The following is a 27,241-nucleotide window of genomic DNA, read 5'->3' on the forward strand; positions in this document are numbered from 1 at the left end:
GCAAGATCAAGGCCAGCCTGGATTATACAGCAAGTTCAAGGCCAGCCTGGACTATACAGCGAGTTCAAGGCCAGCCTGAACTACTTAGTAAGCCCCTGTCTAGAAAAAAAAAAGAAGAAGCAAGAAAGGTCTGCACAACCATTGAGACTGTCTTCCCTTCAGAGTGTCTTTGTAAACTGTTATATTTTCCCAGAAGGAGTTTGTACTTCTGCCTTTAGACGTTAGCACAGAGAAGCCTCCTCCACTGCCTCTTCCCCCTCAGATTCACATCTTGTCTTTTTTCTTAGCACCCTGTACATTTTTTGTAACTTCTATTTGATTGACAATTATTTAATTATTTATTCATATTTTTAATTTAGTCAATTATTTTAAATATTTATTCAATTATTTATTTATTCATAATTTAATTAAATAAATATTTTATTATTTTATTATTTATTCACAGTTATTTAAAAGACTATTATGTCAGGTCTGTTTTATCACTAGACTATAGCTTCTGAGGAACATAAAATGCATCTTATTAGTTCATCATAATTTCCACCATATTTTTATAGTGTCAGATGCAAGAAAGATGCTCAAAAATATTTGTTTAATTAATGAATCAGTTGGATACTAAAGGAGAATGGTGAAGAAAGGCTTAGCCCAGCATAGTGGTACATGCCTGAAGTCCCAGGAAATGGAAGCTGAGGCATGGGAATCAGAACTTTGAGCCCAACCTGGACAATTCAGTAACTTAGCACAACCTTGGTTCAAAATTAAAGAACAGCAAAGTGAGAACAGGGTGGAAGAGTGGTCTGAAAGCAGCTCAGTGCAAAGGCCCTTGGTTGAGTTCTCAGTGATAAGAAAAAAAGTAGAGGCCCTAGAATCAGTCTTTGGTCAATTATTAGTTCAGCTACAAAGTTCTTGTAAATTCTTTTATCTCTAAAACAAGAATTTTAAGAGTAGCCATTTATGACGTTCTTATAATGATTACATGATAGTAAAATCAATTACCTAATGCCTCAAATAAGTGTAAGTTTATTGAATATTACTTGTTCAAACAACCAATATTTCCTTCATGCCTTATGAAATACATGTCTATGTACATGCAATGAAGGTATATGCGTGTGTATGTACCTCTGTACTTTTTCTACACCAGCTTGTATAGTTACCAATTAATCCATTTTGTATACATTAGGATGCATTATTTTCTCATTTTAAGCCTATTTTAAAATGAAATACTGAAGTGCTTATATAATTTATTGGCCACCATGCTGAAAGTGAAAAGCAGACTTGTGGCACTCATCATCAACACTGAGTTAATGTGAGTTAAAGTGCATCTTCTTCTGGATGCAAATTTTTTCACCACTGTAAACTCAGAAAGGAATAAGTCAGACCACTGCACATCAAGGATCCTCTATAAAAAACTGAATTCAAGACTGTAGTAAATTATCACATACCATGGCCAAAATGGAATATATCCCTAGATACAAGAATGATATAACATAAAAATAATCAATGAAAATACACTTCATTGATAGAACAAAGGTTGTAAAAAAAGTATGATTATCTCAATAGATGTTTTGAAAAAGAATTTGACAAAATTAAGCATTCTTTCATGATAAAAATTCTCAATAAACCAGCAGTAGAAGGAAATTACCTTAATATGAAAAGAGCCAGATATGAAAAGCCCATAGCCAACATTAGTCTGAGTGGTAACCACATAAAAGCTTTTCCTCTAAGATCAGCGGTGATCCCAGGACAGGCACTTTCTCCACTTCTATTCAGCACAGTACTGGGAGTCCTCGCCAGAGGAAGTAGGCAGTAAAACAAATAAAAAGCCTTCAAATTAGAAAGGGAAAATTTAAATTGCATCTGTTTGTAAATGGTTTGACCTTATATGAAGAAAGCCATAAAGATACCACACACAATCACACACACTAGAACCAACAAATTCAGTAAAATTACAGGATAAAAATAAACCAAAATATAAAAGCCAGTCGCATCTTCATACCGTAACAAACTGTTCTTGCACTGCTCTAACAGAAAACTTGAGGCTGGATCACTTATAGAGCTAAAATTTGCTTTTGTCCTTCTAGAGAATGGAAAGTGTATAATGAGGGCACGAACAGCTTCGGGCGTGTGCTGAGAGATGAGTCTTTCGGAGGGGAGGAGCAACATAATGTGCTCTCAGAGGACAGAGAGAGGAGCTCCCTCTGTGAAACTCTATTACAATGACACCCAGTGACATCCATGAGGAGTCCAGCCTGATGCCTTCCTCACCTCTTGCAGGTCTCACCTCTCAATACTACTATATTACTAATTAATTTTCAACGTGAATTTTGGATGGCACAAAATTACTGAAACACTATCCTATCTGAAAAGGAAGTAAGAAAAATTCCATTTACAATAGCATCAAAAATAATAAAATATTTTAATAACTTTAATTAGATATTAAAGAATTATCCTCTATAATTTATTTAAAAATTACTGAATACATTTAAGTAATGACCTAGTTCCATTCTTTTGTGTGAGGCTATGTCCAGCTTAAAAGATAAATAGCCCAAGCATGGTGGTGCACACCTATAATCCCAGAACTTGGCAGGCTGAGGTAGAAGGATCACCACAAGTTAGAGGCCAGGTTGGGCTAAACAGTGAGTTCAAGGCCAGCCAGTCTGAACTTCACAGAAAGATCATATCTCAAAAAAACAAAACAAAGCAGTTTTTTCAAAAAGAAGAAAAGCAAAATAAATGAAGAGACATTCCAATTTCATGCAGTGGAAGTCTTAATAGTGTTACAATATCCATAGTACAAAATCATTTTGTACAGATTTAATGCATTTCCTATCAGTATCCCAAAGGCATTTTTGTAGAAATAGAAAAAAATTCTAAAATTCAGATAGAACCATAAAGGATCCTAATGGGCAAGACAATCTTGAGAGGGTAGAACAAAACAGCAGGCATCAAACTTCTACTGTCGACATCACAAAGCTACACTAATCAAGACAGTATGGGAGCAGAATAGAGACAGACATACAGATCAGTGGTACAAAATAGCTTAGAAATAAATCTACATATAATTATTTGTCAATTTTAAATAGAATTTAAAAATCCACTTGTATCAACTTATCTTCAACAAAAGGATCAAGAATACACAATGCAGAAAAGTCACTTCAAATAATTCTGAGAGAACTATAGATCCCCCTGCAAAAGAAATAAAATTGGAACCTTTATGTTGCAACACAGGCAAAAATAACTCAAAATGCTTTAAAGATTTAACTATGAGACACAAAACTATAAAACTCCTGGAAGAAAATACAGCAGAAAAGTTTCATGACAATAGGCTGGCCATGATTTCTTAGACACAGCACCAAGAGCAATGGAAGCAAAAATAACCACTATTAGAGAAGGGGAATGAAAGGGGTGGAAATGCTCTGCATGTGATATGCATGTAGGATCTTCCAGAGTGAAACCCATTAGTCCATACTACTCACATGCATTAATAAAAACTCTTCAAATTAAATACCCAGAGACAGAGGAAAAGTAGAATCACATGAAACTAAGAAATCTCTGCACAGCAAAGAAAACAATTAACAGAGGGAGAAGACCACCTACAGAGAGGTATCGGCAAAGCATATATCTAATCAGTGGTTAACACACAAAATATACAAGGAACCCAAAAAGGCCAATAATGAGAAATAAACCAGTTTAAAAATGGACAAAGGGCCTGAATAAATATTTCTCAATAGAAAACCTACAAATGGTCAATAAGTATATGAAAAAATGCTCAAATCACTAATGATCAGAGAAAGGCAAAATCAGACCACAATGGGATATCTCCTCAAATCTGCCAGGCAGATTAGCATTAGAAAGCAAGTCTGGGAAGGATGTGGAGAAAAAAGAACTTCACACACTGCTGGTGGGAATGTGAGACAACGGAACTGGTATGGAATAGAGTATGAAGGATCCTCACAAACGTAAAAATAGATCATATGCCCTAGCAGTGCCATTTCTGGGTATTTTTCCAAAGGAAACAAACATACAGTCTGTAGCCAAAGAGATATCTGCCCTCCAACATCGCTGCACCATTACAGCAGCAAAGATGTTTCATCTAAATGTCCAGCAACACAAATGGATGAAGAATGTGTGGCACATGCAGGAAGTTATTTGGTATGTGACAATGCTGATGAACCTTGAGGACACAATGATGCTGAGTGACATATGCCTGTCATGGAAGGACGTACTGCAGACATCACTTATTTGAGCTACATAAAAGGGTCAGACATGAAGAAACGAGAATAAAGGAATTTGCTAGTATCTTGAAAAGGAAGAAATGGGGCACCATTATCTGACAGATAACTCACTACTTATACCAAATAACAGGAAAATGTCAAATCACTCATATAATCTTATCCTTCAAGAATCTATTAAATGAGAAAGTTTAATCCAAGTACATAAAAAGAAGGACATAATAAAGAGACGAGCAGAATGCATGAAACTGAACACAAAAAGAAAACTCGGCCTGGTGGTGCATGTAACACGAGCACTCTGGGGCATGGAGCAGGAGGATGTGAGGTGGAGCCTCACCCGGGCAACTTAGCAATAGCTTATCTACAAATAATAACAAAAAGTAAAAAGTCCCAGGGATGTAGCTCTGTAGAGCCCTGGGTACCACAGGAAACCACAGTACCAGGAAAAAGAAAGAAATATAAGAGAGTTCCTGGAAAATATCAAGAAAAATTGATAAAATTCTAACAAAGCATACAAAGTTACAAATAATACCAATAAAGAGATATTACTAGGGGCTGAGGTTTAGCTCAGTGGCACAGCGTCTGCCTGGCAAGTGTGACATTGTGAGTTCAATTCCCAGTACCAGAAAAAAAAAAGGACAGATATTACTACAGGCATGAAAACAAAGAATTCTACACATAAAATTTGAGAACTACAAACATCCCAATTCATTCAGTATACATATAGATAGCTCAATAATTATTAAGGAAACTGAAATTGTAATTTTAAGACTCCTAGAAAAGAAATTTCCATTCCCAGATGGTTTCACTGAAAAACTCTACCAAGTACTTAAATAACTAACACCTACTCTACACAACCTTTAAGGGAGCTCATTCCAATTCATTCTATAAAATCCTATTATTACCAAGCTACCAAAAACAAAACTATCATAAGAAAACTGCAAATTAGTACCCTTTGTGAATATAGATAAAAAATATTCCTAAGTATTAACAAATAGAATTCAGCAATATATGCAATTATACACCATGACATAGCAAAGTTTATCTGAGGGAAGTAAGTCTACTTTGATATTTGAAAATTAAAGTAATCCATCATATTAACAAGCTAAAGAACAAAAAAACCCACATCGTCATGTCAACTGATACAGAAAAGGTATCTAGCTGACCAAACTACTCACATTCATGAGAAAAACTTCCATAAAACTAGGAATAGAAGAAACTTCTATAGTTTGATTTTTTAAAAAATCTACAATAAAAACATCTGAAGCTAACATGATATTTGATGATAAAAAAAACTATGTGCTTTTTCCCTAATATGAGCAACAAGGCAAACATATCAGTTCTCAGCATGTTTATTCACCATATCACTGGAAGTATTAACCAGAGAAATATGGTGTGAAAGCAAAATAAAAAGCATACAGCTTTTAAAGGAAAAAATAAAACTGTCTCTATGCTGGCATAATAATATGTAGAAAGTGGATAATAAGAGGGTAAACAAACAATCCTACACATATTAATATGACAAATTAGATGAAACAAATAATTCCTTGCAAACTACAAACTACAACAACTCATTTACTATAATCTACTCCAAAAAGGTAAAATTTAAAAGTCCTTGAATGAGTAAGTAATTTTAGCAAGATTGCACAATACAGGGTAAGGATTCAAAAAATGAATTGCATTTCAACATTCCAGCAATGATTGCAGAAATTAAAATAAACATATAATGCCGTTAATAATTCCTGAAAAAGAAGATTATTAAGTGTAAGTCTAATGAAAATTTCCCAGGATGTCTGTATTGAAAATTACAAAATCCTGATGAAATAAATCAAAGATCTAAATAGTGAGATACCAAATTGATGACGTAAAGGTAAGGAGGGTAGGGGTAGCACCAGGGAGATATGTGGTGTGATATGTATTTTTTTGTATCTTTGTTGTAGTGTTGGTTACATGAATCCATACATGTGATAGAACTAAGCACATAACCTATACGAGCATATCAACTTCTTGGCTTTGATATCTTACTATGGGTATGTAAAATGCCTCCAAACTGGAAATCTGTGCAAAGGGTACATGGAACCTCTCTGTGCTACTTATGCAATTTTCTTTCAATCTATAACTATTTCAAAATAAAAAAGTTTTAAAAATTATTAGTTTCTAGTCTTTTTAGGAGAATTCTTGGGACACTGTAGTAATCCAAAACTTGGAAAAGACTGAGAGTATTTCCCATGGAGTATGAACAGCTGAATGTAAAACAAAAGCAGTGATTAAGTAGATTCAGTTAGCTTTTACAAGCTTCTAAATTTTATGTAAAAGTCAGAAACTAGATAAAATAAGCAGTCAATACTTCTAAAAAAGTTCTGAAATTAGAAAGAGCTTCTGTTTTCACAAAAGATAGCATAATTATTACAAATAGTGATTATCACTTCCCTGTTGTACACCAAACAAAAGCATTATTTATTTTTCTATCCCCAGTTGTAAGCCAACTACCATAGTTGAAGCCCTGCCAATTTTGTATTTTCTCTGCATATTCTTTATTTATTTTTTTTTTTTTTTGAGCCCCAGCTACACTTAAAATTGCCAGGAAGGAAGACTGAGTAACTGTAAGAGGTTAAATGAACGCTTGCCTATGAGTGTTCTGCAGCATAAATTACATCATCACTCAGTATCCGGTGATTCTGATGCAATATCACTGAATAGGGCAAGTGATCACCATGTATATTTTGGAATATATATTGTAGATCACCTGGAAGAGTTTTAAAGTTGCCCCTTAGAGTGGGGGTGGTTACTAGGGATTGAAGCCATTACTGTGCTGTATCCTCAGCTGTTTGTTCTTAACTTATTTTTTATGTTGAGACAGGGTTTCTATAAATCACTAAATTGCCCAGGCTAGGCCCAAACTTGAGATCCTTTCATCACAGCTTCCCAGAACGATCAAATTACAGGTACGTATCACCAAACGTGGCTTAAAGTTGCTTCTCAAATGTACTTACAAACATCATTATAAGATAAATGCGCCCATATACGAAAAAAACCCATTAGAATACAATTCTGCCTTAGAGTAGCTTATCTAGATTTTTTAGTTCTTTTTTCGCACTGAGCACTAGATTCTTAATCCTTATAATTACGTAAGGCTCACCTACTTGAGATAAAACCTACAGAAGTTCTTTTTTAATTTTCACTGAGTACATAAAGAATATAAAAGATGTGTTGATGTTAATTAAATCTATTGTTTGTAGTACATTTTGTATTACTTGTATTCATTAACAATGGGAAGGCCCACCCTGGGTGTGTGTGGCAACACTGAAAGGCTTGTAGCCTGGACGGGATAAAAGGGAAAGGAAGGTTTGCTGCTGCTGCTGCTGCTGCTGCTGCTGCTGCTGCTGCTGCTGCTGCTGCTGCTGCTGCTGCTGCTGCTGCCTCTGCTGCTGCTGCTGCTGCTTCACTACTTGCTGCTGTTTCCTGCCTGCCCTGTCATGGGCTGCTTCTCCCCTGTGATGCTTCGCTGCATCCCACCCTGCCTTGGAGCCAAGCCAGACTAAAACCTCAGCTAATAAACTGTGAGGTGAAATAACCTTTCCTCCTTTAAATTGTAGGTGGTGGGTATTATATCTCGGCAATGAGAAAAGTAACTAAGACACTGCCTAGAGTAGCATACACGTTTTTGATTTTTTTTTCACACTGACCACTAGATTCTTGATCATCATAATTATATGTTTCATCTATTTAAGATGACACCTGTGAAGGTTTTCTTTTCTTTTTTCCTGAATACTTACAGAATAAAAAGATTTGTGAGTATTAACTAAATGTATTGTTTGTAATAGATTTTGTACTGCAGTGGTACCTTGGTTTATAAACGATTTGTTTTATGATTTGGGGGAATATGGTTGTGTTTGTATTCATATGTGGAAGACAGCTATGGTTGTATTTGTCATCCAATGTACAGTTTGGGAACAGAAGCAAAATTTTGCTGAACACTTTTGTTTGCAAACTGAAGCATCTGTGAACCAAGGCAATACTGTACTTGTATTCATTAAGAATATTTTCTACTACCTCTGCTTACTGATACTTGTTCTGTATTCTTCCTTGTAGGCTGTTGTTAATAAACCTTTGACCATTAAAATTAATGAGATAGTCTAAATCCTACTCTACGTCCTCTAGGTTTTTTCCTTATATTTATTATTAAGATGTTTCCAATCTTTCGGGTTCTCTGCCTACCATATTCAGTAGTATTCTGATTACCTATTGGTGTGTAAAGCCATCTCAAAACCTAGCAGTTAAAAACAATAATTTTTTACTGTCTCTCATGGTTCTGAGGTTTGAGCTAAGTCAGGATTTCTTGTCAGGTCTTTGTGCAGCTGTAGTCAAGATCTTCCTACAAGTGGAGCCATATGGAAGGTTAAATGGTCTGGACATTCAAATTAGCACATTCACAGTGTTGGCAGTTGATCCTGGGTTTTGGCTGGAAAGAGATGAGTCCATCAACCAGAATATCTACCTTGTTGTGACCCCCAGGTGAACTGGACTTCTTGCAGGTTGGCAGCTGCATTCTGAGAAGAAGCATCCCAAGAGTGTTCTACCAGACTCATGTGGGAGCTGAAAGTTTTTTCATGACCTCCTCTAAAATCCTGTCACTTCTGCCATACTTAGTTGGTCAAAAAAGTCATTCATGTCAGGCCTTAATCAAGAGAAATGGTATTAAATTTCACCTCCTGATGGAGAAAATGCAAGTTACACCAGAGAAGAATCTGCAAAGTGGAAGCTATTATGACCCTCTTCAAGAAATATAACACACCACATGTGAAAAGTGTATTCCTTTCTATAAGGCAGTATAAAGTCATAGTGGCTTATTTCACTGGTTAACTCCAGGAACAACCATAAAATGATGGAGCTCCAGGCATCTCTGTCCTAAGTGTTCTGTTTTTCTTCTTTTGTTACCTTTTCTAAAAGTAGCACTTTCAAAGCTATAGAAACACAGAAATGATTAGACTTTAAAAGTTCTGTGCTGGAGAAAATATTTCTGCATAAAGCTGTGTTATCTTATACAGTAGCCACTAGATACACACAGCTATTGAACACTCAGAGTGTGACTAGCCCATATGTACTATAAATGTAAAATATACATGAAATTTGAAAGATGTAATACTAAAGTGAAATGAAATGTTTACATTGATTAAATATTTATATTGTAACATGTTGAAATGACAGTGTTCTACATATACTGAGTTAATTAAAATACCATTTAAATTAATTTTACCTATTCCTTTTACTCTATGTGGTTACTAGAAAATTGAAAATTACATAAATGGCTCATACACCATTATAGTTTCCATAACATTATAGCATTATAGTTTCCATAACTTTCTATTGGACAATGCTGCCTCAGAACATAAACTAAATCATATTTCCTATTACATAACACTACATGTCATGGTGTGTATATATCCTTAAAGGATTCTCATAAAAGATTCTCATAAAATTATAAAATGAACCATTTGAATTACTTATATAGTTATACATTATGTTAGAAATATAAGCCTATTCAAAATTAATATTTTAGTATTTCCTTTAAAAATTCTGTGATTGCCTTTCCTGAGATTTAAACATACAACTCATATTATATATATATATGTTTAGAACATAATTGTAGCAGCTCACTTTATATAAGATTTCAAAATTGATCACAATGTCTCTGCACAAAAGTGAACTACATCACCTGCACTTAAGATTATGTATCAATTTCATATTACTGCCATAACAAATTATCATAAACTTACCTCAACAACATAAATTTAGGGGTTGGGGATTTAATTCAGTGGCAGAGTACTCGCCTAGCAATCATGAGGTTCTGGGCTCATTCCATACTTGCACACATGTGCGCACACACACACACACATGCACAAACTCCAATAGATTTATTAGCTTATAGTTCTACAGGACAGAAGCACAATCTTAGCGTAATCAAAGCACCTACAGTTTTCTTTCAGTAGGCTCTAGAGAAAAATGTGAACTTGCATTTGGGATGTGGAAGAATTAATTCCTTGCAGGTGAAGGGATGAGGTATGTCACTCTGTCCATGGCTCCTTCCTCCATCTAGAAAGCCAGCAATAGTACAGTTTCTCTCTCTTATGCTTTAACTTTTCTTCCCTCATTTCACTCATCCCTATCTGAGCCAGCCAGAAGAGTTTCTCTGCTTTTAAGGGCCTCCCCATTTAATCCAAGATCACCTCTCCATCACAAGACACCTACCCATAATCCCATGTAGAATGTCCATTTAGCAGGTACCATATTCACAGGTGTCAGGGAGGGAGAGATGGAGGCCATTATTTGGGAGGCCATGAAACCTGTTTTTCAGTACTAGGGGCACTGAGCTGTGTCTTAGTCCCTTTTTCCTCTTTCTTTCAGCCTTATTTTGAGAAGGGTCTTGCTAAAGTGTCCAGGTTAGATTTGTGATCCTCCTGCCTCAACCTTCTGAATAGAAGGGACTACAGATGCATGCCACCAGACCTGGCTAAAATCTACATTTTATGAGGGGGGAAATATTCCTTATAGATATATCCTTGACATGTGCAAATGAAAAACAAAGCATTCCTCAGATAAGATGTAATGTCCTCAGTGTGAATCATGCTCATACTTTAAATGACACTCATAACCCAAATTTCTTACAGTACTAGAAATCTGTACTACAGTGGTGTGAATGTCAAACTACAGAAACATGAATTCCTTTAAAAATATTAAATATAGTTTAATGAAATTTATTTATAAATATAACATAGGTGATATTATAAATGACTCATGAAGGGAGATAAGATTACATTGAAATCCTTATTTTAAAAGCAAGCAAACTATGTCTGTCAAGTATTTGAGAGAATACATTTGGCATTCATAGTTAGTACTTGGTCTCATATCCCACCTTTCCTTTCTACTACATTTCATCTGACTCGACCAGTGTGTCTTCCCCACACCAGACACAAAGGGAGACTCCCACTTCTGTGTCTCTACAGCAGCTGCTATAACTGCCTCCACTGTGTGGTGGGAACCTACTCATCCTTCAGTAGACAGCAAAAGTCTTCCTGCTTTGGGAAACCTGCCCCCATTCACACTGGGGAGTGAGTCGCTTCCTCCCTGGTGCTCTTTGGTCCTTAGTGCTTAGCCACCATCACAGCATTTGTCATGTTCCATTTCACTTACTTGTTTATTTGTCTGATTCTCCTTGACAACTAAGATGGCAACTGTTCACCCTCTAAAAATCCCTAGATCTTAGCACAGTGTCTATAGAAGAATTATGCAACTAGCAACTATGATAACACCAATAGAATTTTAATGCACTCTTTAAATTTTAGCTTTTATGGACAATGTAGATTCTGTCAGCAACATGTGTTAAATATCTCTTAAAATCCTTCATATGTATTACTCTATTTATAAGAGATGTACAGCCACGGAATTTCTAGGTAGTCATATACTTCAGTTTGGTGGGATAGTGCAGCTCTGTGCTTATGGATCAATTAAGGGCTATTAATCACTTTAGTGAAACTTTCTCAGAAGTATCCCAGTAAGGGTGACAAATTATGGTTCACTAATAATTTCCAATAAGAAATTAAATACTCCAGAACACCAAGTACAATGACAATAGCTGCTAACACAAGATGATGTCCCATTGTCAAGGGCTACAGAAACAATCTTTTATTTCTCGGTACTAACTGGTGCAGTGGGTGATGTGAGGTTTCACGCAGCTCTCCTTTTCTGGGGATTCCCTTTTCAGCTGGAAACATCAGCTGTGGGTGACTCACATCTCCATCCTTCACTAGAAACTGCCCTCGGCAGCATATTCCAGGTTACATGGCTCCTAAGAGTGACACACAGACAGTGACAGCTGCAGGAACTTTATTATTTTAACATTACTTATTAATTCAGTAATCATATACTTTGCATTTCTGTAAGGTTCACCCTATTAACTTTGATTTTTAAGAGAAATGACAATATTAGAGCAGAAAGAAGAAATCTATGAAAATAGCCCTCAAGAGAGGGCTCTAAATCCTTTCGTTTCCACAGTGAGCACTCACAAACCCCAAAGTGGACATTCCATGACAGATATAGATGACCCCAAGGTTAGCCTGTCAAGAAAGGCTTGAAGTCATTATTTAATAGTTATCCAAGTAACTAAGGAACCTTGAAGAGAATAAGACTAGACTCCAAAGCAGCTTAGAAAAATAATAGCTAAAACAATAATACTATCTTATTTCTAAAGGAATTCACTCACTTAAGTGCCTGTGTAATATGTAGTCCTTAAATTAGAAAGAAAACAAGGAAATCAAAGCCCATTTTTCCCATTAAACCAGACTCCTATTATTTATCATTTCTTTCAACTCCCTGGTTATTGAATTATCAGTTCCTATATTCCAGCTTCAATATCAAACCAGGCCTTTCATTTTGACAATTCCTTTATATCTTCTTGGACTTTGACCTCATGTACTAATATAAGCTTGGCTGATATTTCTGATTTTGGCAAATCCATTATTGTACAGACCTAAATAGAATACTGTTTATTTCTTTTAAATTGTCTGAGGTTGTAAAATCCAAATATGTATAAAGTAAAAAACACGGTTTCCAACATAATTGACCACTCAACTACTATAGACAAATTTAAGAATATAAAAATATAAAGTGTTTAATACAGCCTGCCTGAGCTGAAAACATGTAGTACATGTTAAAACATTTAAAAAGGATAAACTTGAGTCACCTGTAGGAAAATGGTTGTACACTGAGACCATAATTTTAAGTGAAATAACAGATACACAAGCTTAAATATTGCAAGGTTTCTCTTATATAAAAACTATCTCTCTAGATATATGTACAATATATATAAAACTATATATATATTTGAAAAAGGGTATTGTAGGCAATGTATCTTAACGTGTACCTTGACTTAGTATAATTGTCTTACATGTTTTATATGTTCTTTGGCCTGTTAGTCTGGTTTTAAATTGGTACATGTAATAATTAATTTTATAAGATCTCATGAGACAAACAAATCTGATGCTAGAAAAATAAAACAAGGTAGAGGTAAGGGGAAAAAGGAAGGGAACTGAAAGGTGTTGTGTACATGTATACTTCCCCTACAGTGAGTGTGATAATTACATACCATAAGCATGTACTAATAAAAGTCTAAAAAAAAGAAAAAGAAGAAACGGATCTTAAGGAGGTGGGAAGTCCACAATTACTTAACACTATCATTAGGAGACATTAACTAAATCTGAAGTTATTCCCAAAGTGGATTTTCATAAGGAAAGAGACCCTGTTTGGAAGAAAATTCCAATAACATTTCTTTGTAGACTTTTATAAAAAACTTATAATTACTCAAGATAGGGAATTCATTAAACTCAAGATTCACAAATGAAATCAATTCCTAAACAACAAAACCCCATCCACTCTGTTCAGCTATTTACTCTCTAAATAAATAGATAATGAAATCAGACCACGTGCTTCCACATAAAATAAGAAGAAGAGAAAAAAGTGAGAAGAGGAGAGGTCCAGAAATGTAAGCTGATCCCTTCATATGGCTTTTGTCAGACTTTATTCAGCAGCACTGTTCCTACCAAATTCTCTAATATTTCCTGGCAGTAGAGTAGCGTATGAATGTTAACTAATTACAGTGCACCACCTGAAGATCCTGTCCTGTGATACAGTCACCATTGAACAGTACCAATATTATTTCAAACCACTCTGAAAAATACACATACCTGCTGATATCTTAAAACTCAAACAAGATGGCAGCTCACATCCAATTCTATTTTCACCAATTATACAAAGAGCACCATGTATAAAAAACTCATTTCCCTAAAACCTTTCCTCTTCAAGGGGTCTCTGTACCCTGCTCCATTTATTGAACAGTTATTTACTTATATATACAATACAGTACAATAAAAATTGTCAGAAATACCTTAGAAACATAAATCTAGAAGTTTTAAAAGATAAAAGTTATGCTTTCCCTGTTTTTGTGTGCTCTCTAGATTATGTTCTCTAGTGAAAAAACTTTATTTTGGAATACGACCAGATGCAGATCCAAATGCACAGAGTATAATGGAAAAAAGTTTTTGAATATTCACATAGGTTTTTAGAAGAGACATACTTTGCAAAAGAAAACCTTTTATAGCAGGCTGTCTGTTCTATAAATTTAATAGAGGTTTGAAACTCATTTCAGTTAATGTCAAAGAAACTATTGCTCAGCTACCTGCCTAGACAATATGTAGTCATTCCATTTATTCTTTCATTTGAAAATATTAATTCAACTTTTTCTAAATGCTAGGCATTATGCCTCAGGCATGGGATAAAAGATAAGTAAACAAAACAGGTATATGATATGCCTGCAAAAAGCTTAAAATATATAAGATCTACAAACTGCAATGGATTCAAACTGTAAAAACTGATAATTGTTTCATAGAGGAGGTTAAGGAAAACTTACACTGGTACACGTCATGAACCCTGCCCGCCCAGCGATGCCCACATCCGACCCCTGGTCTGAGAAGGACTATGTTATCTCACACTGCAAAAGCAACTTTACAGATGTAGCTAAGGTCAAAGGCTTTGGGACAGGATGATTATCTTGGACAATCTGAACTCTATTTAATCAGGAACCCTAAAAAGAGCAAAGAAACTTTCCCAGGTGAAGCCAAAGAAAGAAATCTCAAGACAGAAGCAGGGCCGAGAAGATGCAGCTGTTCTGAGTGTGAAGATGAAGGGGGCCACAAGCAAAGGAATGACGGTGGCTTTCAAAGCAGGAAAGGGCAAGAAGACGACTTCTTCCCTGGGGACCCCAGAAAACAATGCAGACTTCCAAACTCGGATTTCCAACCCAGTGATACCTATGTTGGGCCAAAAACAGAATAGATAAATACACTGCACTTGGACCGTGCAAAGAACAGATCTCCTTGCTTTTGCGTCCTTCCTGCTCTGTGCTCCTGTTCTCACCACTGGCCATCCTTAGCTTTTCTCTGCTCTTCCTAGTTCTCACACAAATTTTTTGATATGAATTATGTAACTGCTTCAGCCACATTTCATTTATTTTAATAAAGGATATAGTTGTTAAATTTAATTTATCTGTATCCGAATAAAAACTACTGAGCACCTGTCCCCAAAAGGATCTGTGCTAGTTCAAAGGGACACACTTTGAACTGTTAGAGTTCCTGCCTAGTGGGGAAGTCAGAAGAATAACAAAGGTGTGCCAGGAGGGCCAGAGCTGGGAAGGGCATGTGCTGCAAAGGAGCGGTGTCTCGGGACTCCTCTGTCAGAAGAGCAGCAAAGGGAAAGGGAGGTGCAGGAAAAAAAAGAAAACAGCCTCCCTCAAGTATGAATAGCACAAAGCTTACCCTGATAAATAAAATTTAAGAAAACTACTGGGTAAGATTTTTTAAAAAGTGCTTCTTATTTTTCTCTAAGTTATTTGAGACTATAAATAAAAAAGTCTCTTTCTGCTTAACTCTAATGCACAACTGACCTTATTTGAAGACAGCCCTCTAACAGAAGACATTAACAACATAAATTTGCAACTAAAAGGGAGATTTACAACTTATAATCAGGTTAAATCCTTGTTAAGGAAAAGAACATCAGGAAATAGAAAAATAAATCACATTTTCAGTAGCTTACTTAGTGTATTTGATACCTAGAGTAGATATTTTTTAAAAACTCTTCCTGTTTGACACAATTAGTTCCTATTACTAAGTAATAATAATCATTATTTTCTTGACATGCTCTTTAACTGTAAAGTAATTAATGATTTTCAAAGAAGGAATAAATTTTAGTTATTGTTCAAACTCAATGAAATATCTCATGTATGAACTAAATCTGTAATTACCTAACAAAAATATTACCATTTGCAATCCACGTGGTTTCATTATCATTTTAAACTCAAAAATTCCAAATGAACACATCAACTAACAAAATTGAAATCACTCAATTTCTACTTCTTTGTTTTAGAATCAGTATGTAATCACTGCTTATTTTGAATCTTCTCTATTCATAAAGAATACATCTATAAAAGTGTGTTAGAGGATACTCTCTAACATCTTCTAATTTGAATCATACATACTATTAAAACAACAATAATCACAGCAATTGTTTAGAACATAGACCAAAAAAATTTGTGAAAAACATTAGTTTACCACTGGAGTTTATAGTGAGTAGTGCATGAGAACAGTAAAAACGCAGACTGACTTTTAGTCAGGTTCCATAAATTTCTACTAAGGACAGTGAACATTCCTAATGATTGCACTCAAGACTGCGTGCTCTGCCACATCACAGTTTTTAACTCCATTTGGAGAAGCCATAAAAAGCACCACTATTTTACGTGATAGATGATTATTATTTACGGTATCGGCTCCAGGGACTGACAGCTGTGCACAGGCTTAAAAAAGGAGGGCCCCGTGCTTAGGTTTTAATGCTGTGCTGTCACAGTCCTGAAATTTCTTTGAATTTGTACAATCCAGGGGCTCAAGGATATATACATCTAGGCTCACATTCAGTCCTGCCTCTGAGGGACTTCCTGAACGAGGTCCTCATACACCTGTTCTTATACCCAGAACTCACTTCCCCCTCCCTTCCCCAGGGCAGGACTTGGCAAACTGCAGAGTGGGTCCGGACCACAGCGCAGGGCCAGGAAGCCCTTTGAGGGTCTGCCTCACTCCATCAGCACCCCTCATATTCTATGAAATCTAAAATTATGTAGCAAATAAAAATAATCTCACAGAGGTCAAGAGAAATGGAAGAAAGGGAGAGATCTTTTGCCCTTGCTGTTTGAATAAAAAGCCTGTCATTTTCATTTTCTACTCAGCTACACAAATTATGTAGCCATATCTCCTCACGCATTTGGGTAGGTGTGTACACCTGCATGTGCCTGTGCTTGTGTCTGTGAAAAATAAAATGACTTTTTATAAAGCCAATTCATTATAATTTATAGATAAGCTATATGTTTATACGATGTTACTATATTTCATCTATGAAGACAGAAGAAATTATCGTAGTACTCTCTGCATCAGAGGAGATGGCGTTCCAATGTAATTTTATCGCCTGAGGTTCTTGTGACAGACGAACTGTCTTGAAAAGTCTTCAAGAATATCTTATGTCAAAAATGGGAATAGTCTAGCTTCAGATATCCTAGCAGGACACAACATTATTATTATTATGTTCTTATTAATATAATTTGCTTTCCAACTTTGATTTCTTCACAGGCAAGAGATTGTTGGTCAGGAGCCAAAGTCATCAAATATTAAGAATAGGAAGACACATCAAATGTGTTGGAAGATCCTCAAAACTCATTAAGTAATTTAGCACATTTCAGTCATTCACATAAAGAACATCTGTCAAACAACTCCAAATCTTCAATTTCATAACTAAAAAGTCTTATACTTTTTGACTAATAATTCACAAAACATACCTTCATAAATCCTGAGTTATTCTCCTTAAAATAAAATAGATGGACTAAATAGTCCTAATATAACTCTATAGTTCTATTATTTAAGAAGGCTTCATGATTAATATGTAATAGCCCATCCTGCCTGTGAGGAATATGTTTCAAGATCCCCAGGGGTCACTTGAAAATGTACTACCAATCCAAGTTATGGAGAGATTTTTCCTATATATGCACACCTGTGATGAACTTTATAAATTAGGCACATTAAGAAATTAACAATAATAGCTAATAATATAGTAAAATAATTATTAAAAAGCACTGTAGTAAGTTACTTAAAATTTAAGAATCATTTTTGGAATTTTCCACTTAATGTTTCCAGACTATGGCTAAGTGCAAGTGAAAGACACCACGGGGAGCAAACCTGGGGATGGGGGGGCTACTGTACAGCTGCTGCTGTCCTCACCAGGTTCTTCTCTTTATTAAACCTAAGATTTGATGGGAGCAAGTTAGAGACCCTCAAAATGAAAATGTACTATTTTAAAGTCCTAATACTATTTGGGAGGTGGCGTGATATCACTTAAATCTAGATGTGGTAAGTTAAAGGTAAATAGTATAAACTCTAAAACAACCAGTGACAAACCAGTTACGACTAATTAGCGGGCAAAGGAGGTAAAATGGAATCATATAAAGGACTCTGTCCAAATGAAGACAAGAATGCAAATCTGGGTGGAACAAATAGAAAACAAATAACAAGATGATAGATTAAAACCTAACTGTATCAATAATCATCTTATATGTAAGTGGTTTACATACTTCAATTACAAATCTGAAAAAGTCAGATTAGAGAAATAGCAAGATTTGACTGTCAAGAATTGGGGAGGTGCTGGAGGATTAAACCCGAGGATGTTCTACCACTGAGCTATATCCTCAATCTGCTCTTTTTTTATTATTACTATTTTAAATTTTGAGGCAGGATCTCACTAAGTTCCCCAGGCTGGACCAGAACTTACAGTCTTCCTGCCTCAGCCTCCCTGAGTACTGGGATTACAGATATGCACCGTCACACCTAACATTCAATTGTGAAGATGTTTTTGTTGTCCCAACATGGCTAGGCTACAGTCCTTAGTTATTCAGTCAAACACAACCCTAAGTATTGCAATAAAGATGGTTTGCAAGTGTAAAAAAAAAAAAAAAAGTTAGAGACCCTCCACAGATGGAGACAGGCACACAGAAAATGAAATAGAAAGGACCTTGAAGCAAATATTTTTTTTTAAATTAAGACAGCATTTTCAGTATTTCTGAGCCACATCTAAAACTGCAAAAGTTATGACACTATGTCACTTTTGAAAAAGAGCCATGCAAATGGTCTGAGCTCTTTACACCTTCAGATATGGCTCACGATCTCTGCACATTGACTTTTACCTGATACCATCTAAATTCTAATTCTAATGCTCCTTTCTTACTATTCACCAGCTTAGCCCTGAGCAACCTGCCACATCTTTTTATTCAGCTAAATTAATGCGCAACCATGGTTTTCTTTTTCCAAACCTGACTCACTTCTTCAACTCATATTTAGATAATTCTACACACAAAACAATCTTGTGTAAATACTCCCCTGTTTCTAATTTCATTCCAAGAAACTCCTAGGCTTACTGTTCAATCTGAACAATCAAGAAGAGTCCCTTCAGAAAGGCATTCATGTAAAATCACATACTCGTGTGTGAGTGACCATACTGTGTAACAGAAAGCGTCATGTACACACTCAACGTGCAAGGGGAAAGTGGGCACAGGGGCCCCAGGACAAGCGAGTCACTTACGTTGCTCATGTACTCGGACAGCAAGTCCTGAAGAGCCTGGCGAATGGCGTTGCATTCCGCAATGATCCTCTCCCGGTGGAAGTCCCGAGTGCAGGAGGAGTCCGCCAGCAGAGCGGCCCCGCTGATGATGGCTTCCAGGCGCTTTTCCAGGGACGGTCTCATTTCCTCTTCAGTCACCGTGAGCGGGTTCAGGACAATTAAACTCTGTGAGAAGAGCACATGTAAAGGTTAGAGCCCGTGACATTCCAACTTTAGGAAATAGGTGATAATTTGATTTCATATTTTAGAATTCAGACACAATAATGATGACAACTATATTTTACTACTTCATCCAGTTCCTATACAAGGTTCTGTAGCAGTTATTATTCAGATGAGTGATGAGAGTGATGCGGTTATCAGCACTGGTGCTAGTGTCAGAAAGCCCTAGATTCAAATCTTGCCTCCCTGTCTCACCAGGCTGTTCTATGTGCCCTCAACCTCACCCTCCTGACCTGTAAAACTGAAATATTAGTGATGCTTCTGTCATAAAACTGTTATAAGAACAATATGAATGCTTAATACAGTGACTGGCATATACTAACTGTCACTTATAATAATATTGCCAGACCACGCTTACATAATATTTTCAAACAGATCTTCTCATCTTGACAACACTATGAAGCAGACAACAAAGATGAGCCACTATTTTAGCTGGTGATGGGTTGGCTGAGGGTTGGTCTTTCCCAAGAGCAAATGAACTGGTCTCATACTGTCTAATTCAATATTGTTTTCATTATGCATCACTATAAACAATAAGGTATAACATATCAAAGAAAACACTAGATTTTATTATTCATTTAAAAAGTAAAATTCTGTTTTCCTATTAATCTATAATAACTTTCAGCCATTGGAACTGGACATGGTATTTTTAAGGTTATATAAACAGATAAGTCTTTAGATAAAATAGTCAAGATAATTTATAGCCTCTGAAGAGTGAGAGTGTATGCTGCTCTAAAGGTCTTTTATGAAACTGCATCAAGAGAGAAAACCTTTCCAAGGTGATGCCTAATATAGTAAATGAAGAGTCAATATAAAACAAAAATTCTCTAAAGAACCCTTAATATAAAATGAAATCATATATTGATCTTCAAAATGTAGATCTTAGTGGAGTCTGCATAAACTCGCACACACACATTAAAAGACATTCACAATATATAAGCTTGTAAGGTTTTATATACACATATTAGGTAAAGGGATACACACATGTGAATACATATGTGTATGCATCTTACATTGATCCAAGTGCTACATTACTTGATGATAAGTATTTGGAATCAGAAGTGGTCAGAGTATAACTTTAAAATCTATAACTAAAGTGCCAAACTTAGGAAGGGAAAATAATCACAGAAAGGTAATTTTGATAATTAAGTTTAAAACAATTAGAAAAAAGAAATATGTGTATTATATAATAATTACATCTCATAAGATATAATATAAAATATAAATAAGACTGTAGATTAAATATAATATTAGTTAACTGTCTTAGAAACATTCAGGGGAATTCTTTTATGCCTCTATTTCCTTTTTGGATTTTTACTGCTTAGTCATTGCATTTTTTTCCTTTTACATAAAGATTTTTTAAAAAATCATAAAAGCAGTTTTACAAAAGCCAAATGTAACTTATTTTTCTTTGTCCACTGCATAATTTTTTGATGATACCACATTCCAACTATAAGCTTCATTGATCAAAGCTTTGCTTCTTCTTATTTTATTTGCCACTTTTCCATGTCTTTACTTGGCTCACTAATTTAGTGCAAACTTTCCATTCCAATGTTTCACAACAAAAATTAAACCAATTAAAATCTTTTGGAAATGACCCTCCAATGTAGTATCATCATTGAGAAGAGACTTTGAGAAGGCAATAAAATGACTATTTAACTGCTCAAATGAAATCAGATGTGATGGGAGTGGATAATATGTCTCTAGCATTTTAACCATAGGAAGAGTTCATCAAATTTCAAGTCTGTTCACCTATAAGTACTGCAAGAAAAAAATCTGGTAATTTTACGTGTTCTGGCTGTCACCTCCTGTGAGCAAAACAACCTGCACTGTGCAATTAAGATCACTCTGCTTTCTGTTCGATAGAACCATTCCAAAAGCCATCTGAACCTTTGAATTTTTACCTGCTTAACCTTTAAAAGTTCTTCACTAAAGAAGATTGAAGAGGATATCAGAAAATGGAAAGATATCCCTTGCTCATGGATAGGAAGAAGCAATATAATGAAAATGGCCTTACTTCCAAAATTGCCGTACAGATTCAGTGCAATCCTGATCAAAATACCATTAGTATACCTCACAGACCTAGAGAAAACATTCCAAAAATTCATTTGGAACCAGGAAAGACCTAGAATATCAAAGAAAATTCTGGTCAACAAAGGCAAGGCAGGGGGCATCACAATCCCTGAATTGAAATTGCATTACAAAGCTACTGTGATTAAATCAACACAGTACTGGAAAAAACAGACCTGAGGAGAACTAGAACACATTAGAAGATACAAACGCATTCAGCCACCTTATCTAAGGGGCCAATCATGTTCAGTGGAAGAAAGATAGCCTCTTTAATAAACGGTGCTGGAAAACTGGCTTTCCACATGCCAAAAACTAAAACTAGACCCACATTTATCACCATGCACTAAGCTAAAATCAAAATGGATCTAAATACTAAAATAGAAACACTAAGTCTACTGGAAGAGAAAGTAGGTAGAAATCTTGAAGGCATGGGGTAGGCAGAGAGTTCATGAACAAAACCAAAGCTTCATGGGAAATACTCAAAGAACCAACAACTGGGATCTCATCCTATTAAAAAGCTTTTGCACATGAAAAGAAATCATCAACAGAGTAAAAAGACAACACACAGAGTAGGAAAAAATTTTAGCCAACAGCTCCCTAGACAAAGGACTTATAGCTAGAACATATAAAGAACTGAAAAGAATCGGACCTTCCAAATTCGAAGACCCATTCTAAAAATGGCCTTCCAAAATGAATACACACTTTTCAGATGAAGAAATATGGACAGCAAATAAATACATGAAAAAATGTTCAACATCACTGGTCATTCAAGAGATGCAAATTAAAACAACAGTGAGATTCCCTCTCACCCCAGAAATAAAGGCTGTCATCAGGAAATCAACCTCTAAAAAATACTGGAGGGGCTGTAGGGAAAAAGGAACTCTTCTCTACTGTTGATGGGAGTATAGACAGGTGCATCCATTGTGGAAATTAGTGGTGAGATTCTTCAAAAAACTAGGATTAGAGGTCCCATTCAACCCAGCTCTTCCCCTTTTGGGTATTTTCCCAGAAGAATTAAAAACATCATGCCATAGTGACATGTGTGCACCCATGTTTATAGCAGCACAATTTGTCATAGCTAAGTCTTGAAAACAACCCAAATGCCCATCAACTGAGGAACAGATAAAAAGATTTGGTATTTTTATACAATGGAGTCATACTCAGATATAAAGGAGTATAAATTTGACACTATTATAGGTAAGTGGATGCAACTAGAGAGCATATTCATAAATGAAATAAATCAGACTCACATGTGTAACATCATATTGTCCCCCTAGTATAAGAAGATGAAAGAGTAAATAAAATCCAAAATGTACAATAGATATTGGGAAATGGGAAGAAACTGTTCAAAAGGAAAGAGAAACTGTGATGGGGGAAAGAGAAAAGATGGAAGGAAAAAGAAAAAGTAAATATATATATTATATAGGTAGATTGATAAAATTATATTATATATATTATAGTTAGGATAGCTATACTACTCATTTCTATTAATTCATTGAAAAGAAAGATTTGTGCTTATATCATTTGATGGATTTTTTATGTCTTTATCTTGTAATCTGAGCAACTACTTTGAAGATGACAACAAGCAAAGTACTAACCATTCTTACTCTCCTACTAGCTTGTCTTGAAATTTTGTACCATTGTTTTTATTGTTTTTCTCTTTAAGATAGAAAAGCTCTTCTTCAAACCCATCTGAGCTCAGACAATTTCTTGCTCTCACCTCACACACCCACACATGGACTTCTTGAATACACAGTCCTATTCACAACCTGGAAAGGTTTTCAGTAGTCTTGCTGAGATCAACAAAGAGGCATGACAGTTTTTAAAGTACTTTGAACATTTCTTAAATATTACTGAATTTTTCTGAGATGAAGTGAATAAATTACGTCTTCTAACCTACTATAATAAACACTCCTTCAGTCAATATGTTTTCATTGTGTCAATGCCATGATAGACAATGAACAGTGTATTTTATTTTCAATGTTCCACTCTGCTGACCATACAAAATATTTCACCTTTTCAAGGCTCTGCCAATATATACTTACCTCCCTAATACTTCTCTGACAGAACATTATTTTTGCAAAATGTGTGAATCTCAATTCCACATAATAATAATAAGTAGCTTTATTTTAGGAAGTAATAAAATTTAAGGATTAAGAGTCCAGGTCCTAAGAGCAGACAGCATAGGTTTGACTCTTCACTCATTAGCTATGGAAGTTTGTCCTTGCCCCTAAAATCCTTTTCTTTTTCATCTCTTACATTATCTCTTCTAACTTGTTTAGATAATGAATTTGATCCCTCATTTTTCTCCAAATTGAACACTAACTTGCACAAGGTAGCTCAGCTAGTTAAGTAACATAGGCAAAATTCTGCCCAAATCTACCTCCAATTCCATGCTGTAACTATAATGCAATGCTTCTTTTATTGTCTGATGTACTCATTACCAAAAACCTTGTGAGATATTATTGCCTTTTGTGTATAAATGTAGAAACAGGGTAAGAAAGATTAAGTTAGCTGTCAAATGATTGTGTTAAAAGAGAAGATTAAGGCTACTAATCCAATATTATTGAACCCCAAATCCAAACATATTCTACTACTCTCAGGAAATGGAGATAAGGACACTTGGAAAACCTCAAAATCTACCTCTACCTCAATCTGTTTTACACTCCACTTTTTGTGCCCACTTGCCTTCAAGGAAAAGAATCAAAATCTCTCTCTATCTCTCTCTGTCTCTCTCTCTGTCTCTCTCCCCCTCTCTCCCTCTCTCCCCATCTCTCCTCTCTCTTCCTTTACCTTTCATTCCATGGCTTTCTTCTCCTGGGCTTGATCTCAAAACAAATTCTTTTGCAATTATTTCTTGATTATATTTGCAGTCCTCTCACAGCCTACTATGTACACACTGGACAGGGAGTTGGTAGTAGAAGAGCAACTATTTGTTCTAGTCAGATCACCTCTTAGGAGGCACAAGCCTAAACACTGGAAAATACTAAAGAACAATGTTGTGTGTGTGTGTGTGTGTGTGTGTGTGTGTGTGTGTGTGAAGCTGCTTTGTTCCATTACAAGTTCCCTGTTACAAAGTTCTGCCTTATCACTCATCACAGGCCCAACAACAATAGAGCCAAGAGACCAATGACTGAACCTGAAAGTCAAAATAAATCTCTCCTTCTTCACACTGAATTTTCTCAGGTTTTATGTCATAGTGACTAAAGGCCGACTAACAGTGACGAAGTACAGAAAAGATCAGTCACTGTGGAAATCAGTATGAAGGTGCCTCAAAAACTGAAAAGCCCACTGCTGAGTATGTAGCCAAAGGAAAGGAAGTCGATATGCCAGAGATACCTGCAAGACCACGCCCATGCAGTATTATCCACAATAGTCAAGAAATAGAACTTCCCTAAGTGTCTACCAACAGATACACAAAGAAAATGGGGTACATATACAAAATGAAATATGACATGAAGAAGGAACTCCTGTCACTGGCGACAACATGGATAAATCTGAGGAGAACAGCAAATGCTAGAAAGATGGGTAACAACAAAAACTGGCTATCCTTACAAAATAAAAACTACTGTTTTGTTATCACTACTTCTATTCAACATAATACATGAAGTCCTGTCCAGAACAATTAGTCAGGATGGAAATGAAAGGCATCCAGACTGCAAGTAAAGAAGTGAAATTGCTTTTGTTTGCAGATGGCATGATCTTATATATTGCAAACTCGAACAACTCCCCCTCAAAATTTTTAGAAATAATAAATGAATTCATTAAAATTGCAGGTTACAAAATCAATATACAAATGATAAAATGTATTGTTATGTATTAACAACCTAATATCCAAAAAGAAAACAAAAGTACAATTTATGTTATATCAAAAACAAATAAATTACTTAGAAATAAATTTAATCATGAGTTTAAAAATCTATGCACTAAAAATTATAAGACCTTGCTGAAATAAATTGAAGACACAAATAAATGAAAAAATATCCCATGTCATGGATCAGAAGAATTAATATTGTTAAAACGTAGGACTCAAAGTGACATTTAGAGTCAATGAAAACCTCCAAAAATTCCAGTGACATTCTTCAAAAAAATAGAAAAAGCAATCCTAAGATCACATGGAACTATAAAAGATTAATACCACTAATGTACTAAAGCAAGAAAAACAAAGGAGCAGGCATCACATTTGATTTCAAAGTACATTAAAAGCCTCCATAATCAAAACAGTATGATGCCCCATAAAAGTAATGCATACACCAAGTGGAACAGAACTGGCAGCCCAGAAATAAACCTGCACAGATACACTCAACTAATACTTGGTAAAAACACAAAGAATATACAATAGGTAAATGACATATTTACCTCTTCAAAAAATGATTCTGGGAAAACTAGTTATCTGTCTGCAAAAGAATAAAATGCACCCCTTATATTACACAGTGCACAAAACCAATTTGAAATAGATTAACCACTTAAAAGTAAGACCTGCAACGTAAAACTCACAGAAGAAAGCACTGGGCGAAGCTCCTTGACACTGGCTTTGGCAATGACTTTTTAATTTTAACACCTAAAGCAGAAGCAACAAAAGCAAAAATAAATGAAACTATATCAAACTAAAAAGTCTCTCTACAGCAAAGAAAATAATTAACAATGTGAAAAGACAACCTATAAAACTGGAAAACTATTTGTAAGACATACATCTGATAAAGTGTTAATATCTAAAATATACAAACTCAACAGCAAAAGAAGATCTAATTTAAAATGGTCAAAGAACCTAAATACATCTTTCTGAAAAGAAGACATACCAATGGCCAACCGTTTGGTAAAAGATACCCAATCTTACTAATCAATAGGGAAATTATAGTCAAAATCACTACATCACCTAACTTCTGTTAGGATGGAAATTATCAAAATGACCAAAAATAGTAGCTGCTGGAGAGGCTGTGCAGAAAAGACAAGACTTGTATACTGTGGGTACGAGTGGAAAATGATACAGTCTTTAAGAGAAATAATATGCAGTTTTCTCAAACCAATTAAAATTTAAACTATCATGTGATAAAATAGTCCTCGTATATATGTATACACAGGATAGCCAGCATAGTTGTACTACTGACATTTATTGCTCTATCGAAAGGAACAGTTAATGTTTAATTGTTTGATCAATCTTACATGCCTATATCTGTTTATCTGAGTAACCAATTTGAAGTTACATAAATATGTAATACAATAACCATTGTCAAATTCCTATCACCTTGTCTGAAATTCTGTATTGCTTGTATTGGTTTTGTGTTAGTTTGTAAATGTATGTGTGTTTGTTGATATGTTTTCATTCTTTTATCTTTAAAATAAAAAACAGTCTTATTTCTAGGTATATACACACAGCAAGTTAAAGTAATAGCTCAAACTGATAATTTCACTAGCCAAGATATATAAACTACCTGAGTGTCTACCAATGAATGAGGAAGATG

At 35.3% G+C, this 27,241-nt stretch overlaps 1 protein-coding gene across 4 annotated transcripts in view; it reads right to left on the reverse strand.

Annotated features, from left to right (window-relative positions):
* The window catches only part of Ctnna3 (catenin (cadherin-associated protein), alpha 3), a 1,502,556-nt gene that overhangs the window by 1,093,650 nt on the left and 381,665 nt on the right, over positions 1-27,241 (reverse strand). For all 4 annotated transcript variants that reach the window (XM_013514887.1, XM_005385969.2, XM_005385970.2 and 1 more), the window contains exon 7: positions 19,452-19,655. In XM_013514887.1, the coding sequence (XP_013370341.1) occupies positions 19,452-19,655 (204 nt within the window). The remainder of the gene's footprint in view (positions 1-19,451; positions 19,656-27,241) is intronic.

Source organism: Chinchilla lanigera, unplaced genomic scaffold (genome assembly GCF_000276665.1).
Source record: "Chinchilla lanigera isolate Chin_1 unplaced genomic scaffold, ChiLan1.0 scaffold00024, whole genome shotgun sequence".
Classification (NCBI taxonomy): domain Eukaryota; kingdom Metazoa; phylum Chordata; class Mammalia; order Rodentia; family Chinchillidae; genus Chinchilla; species Chinchilla lanigera.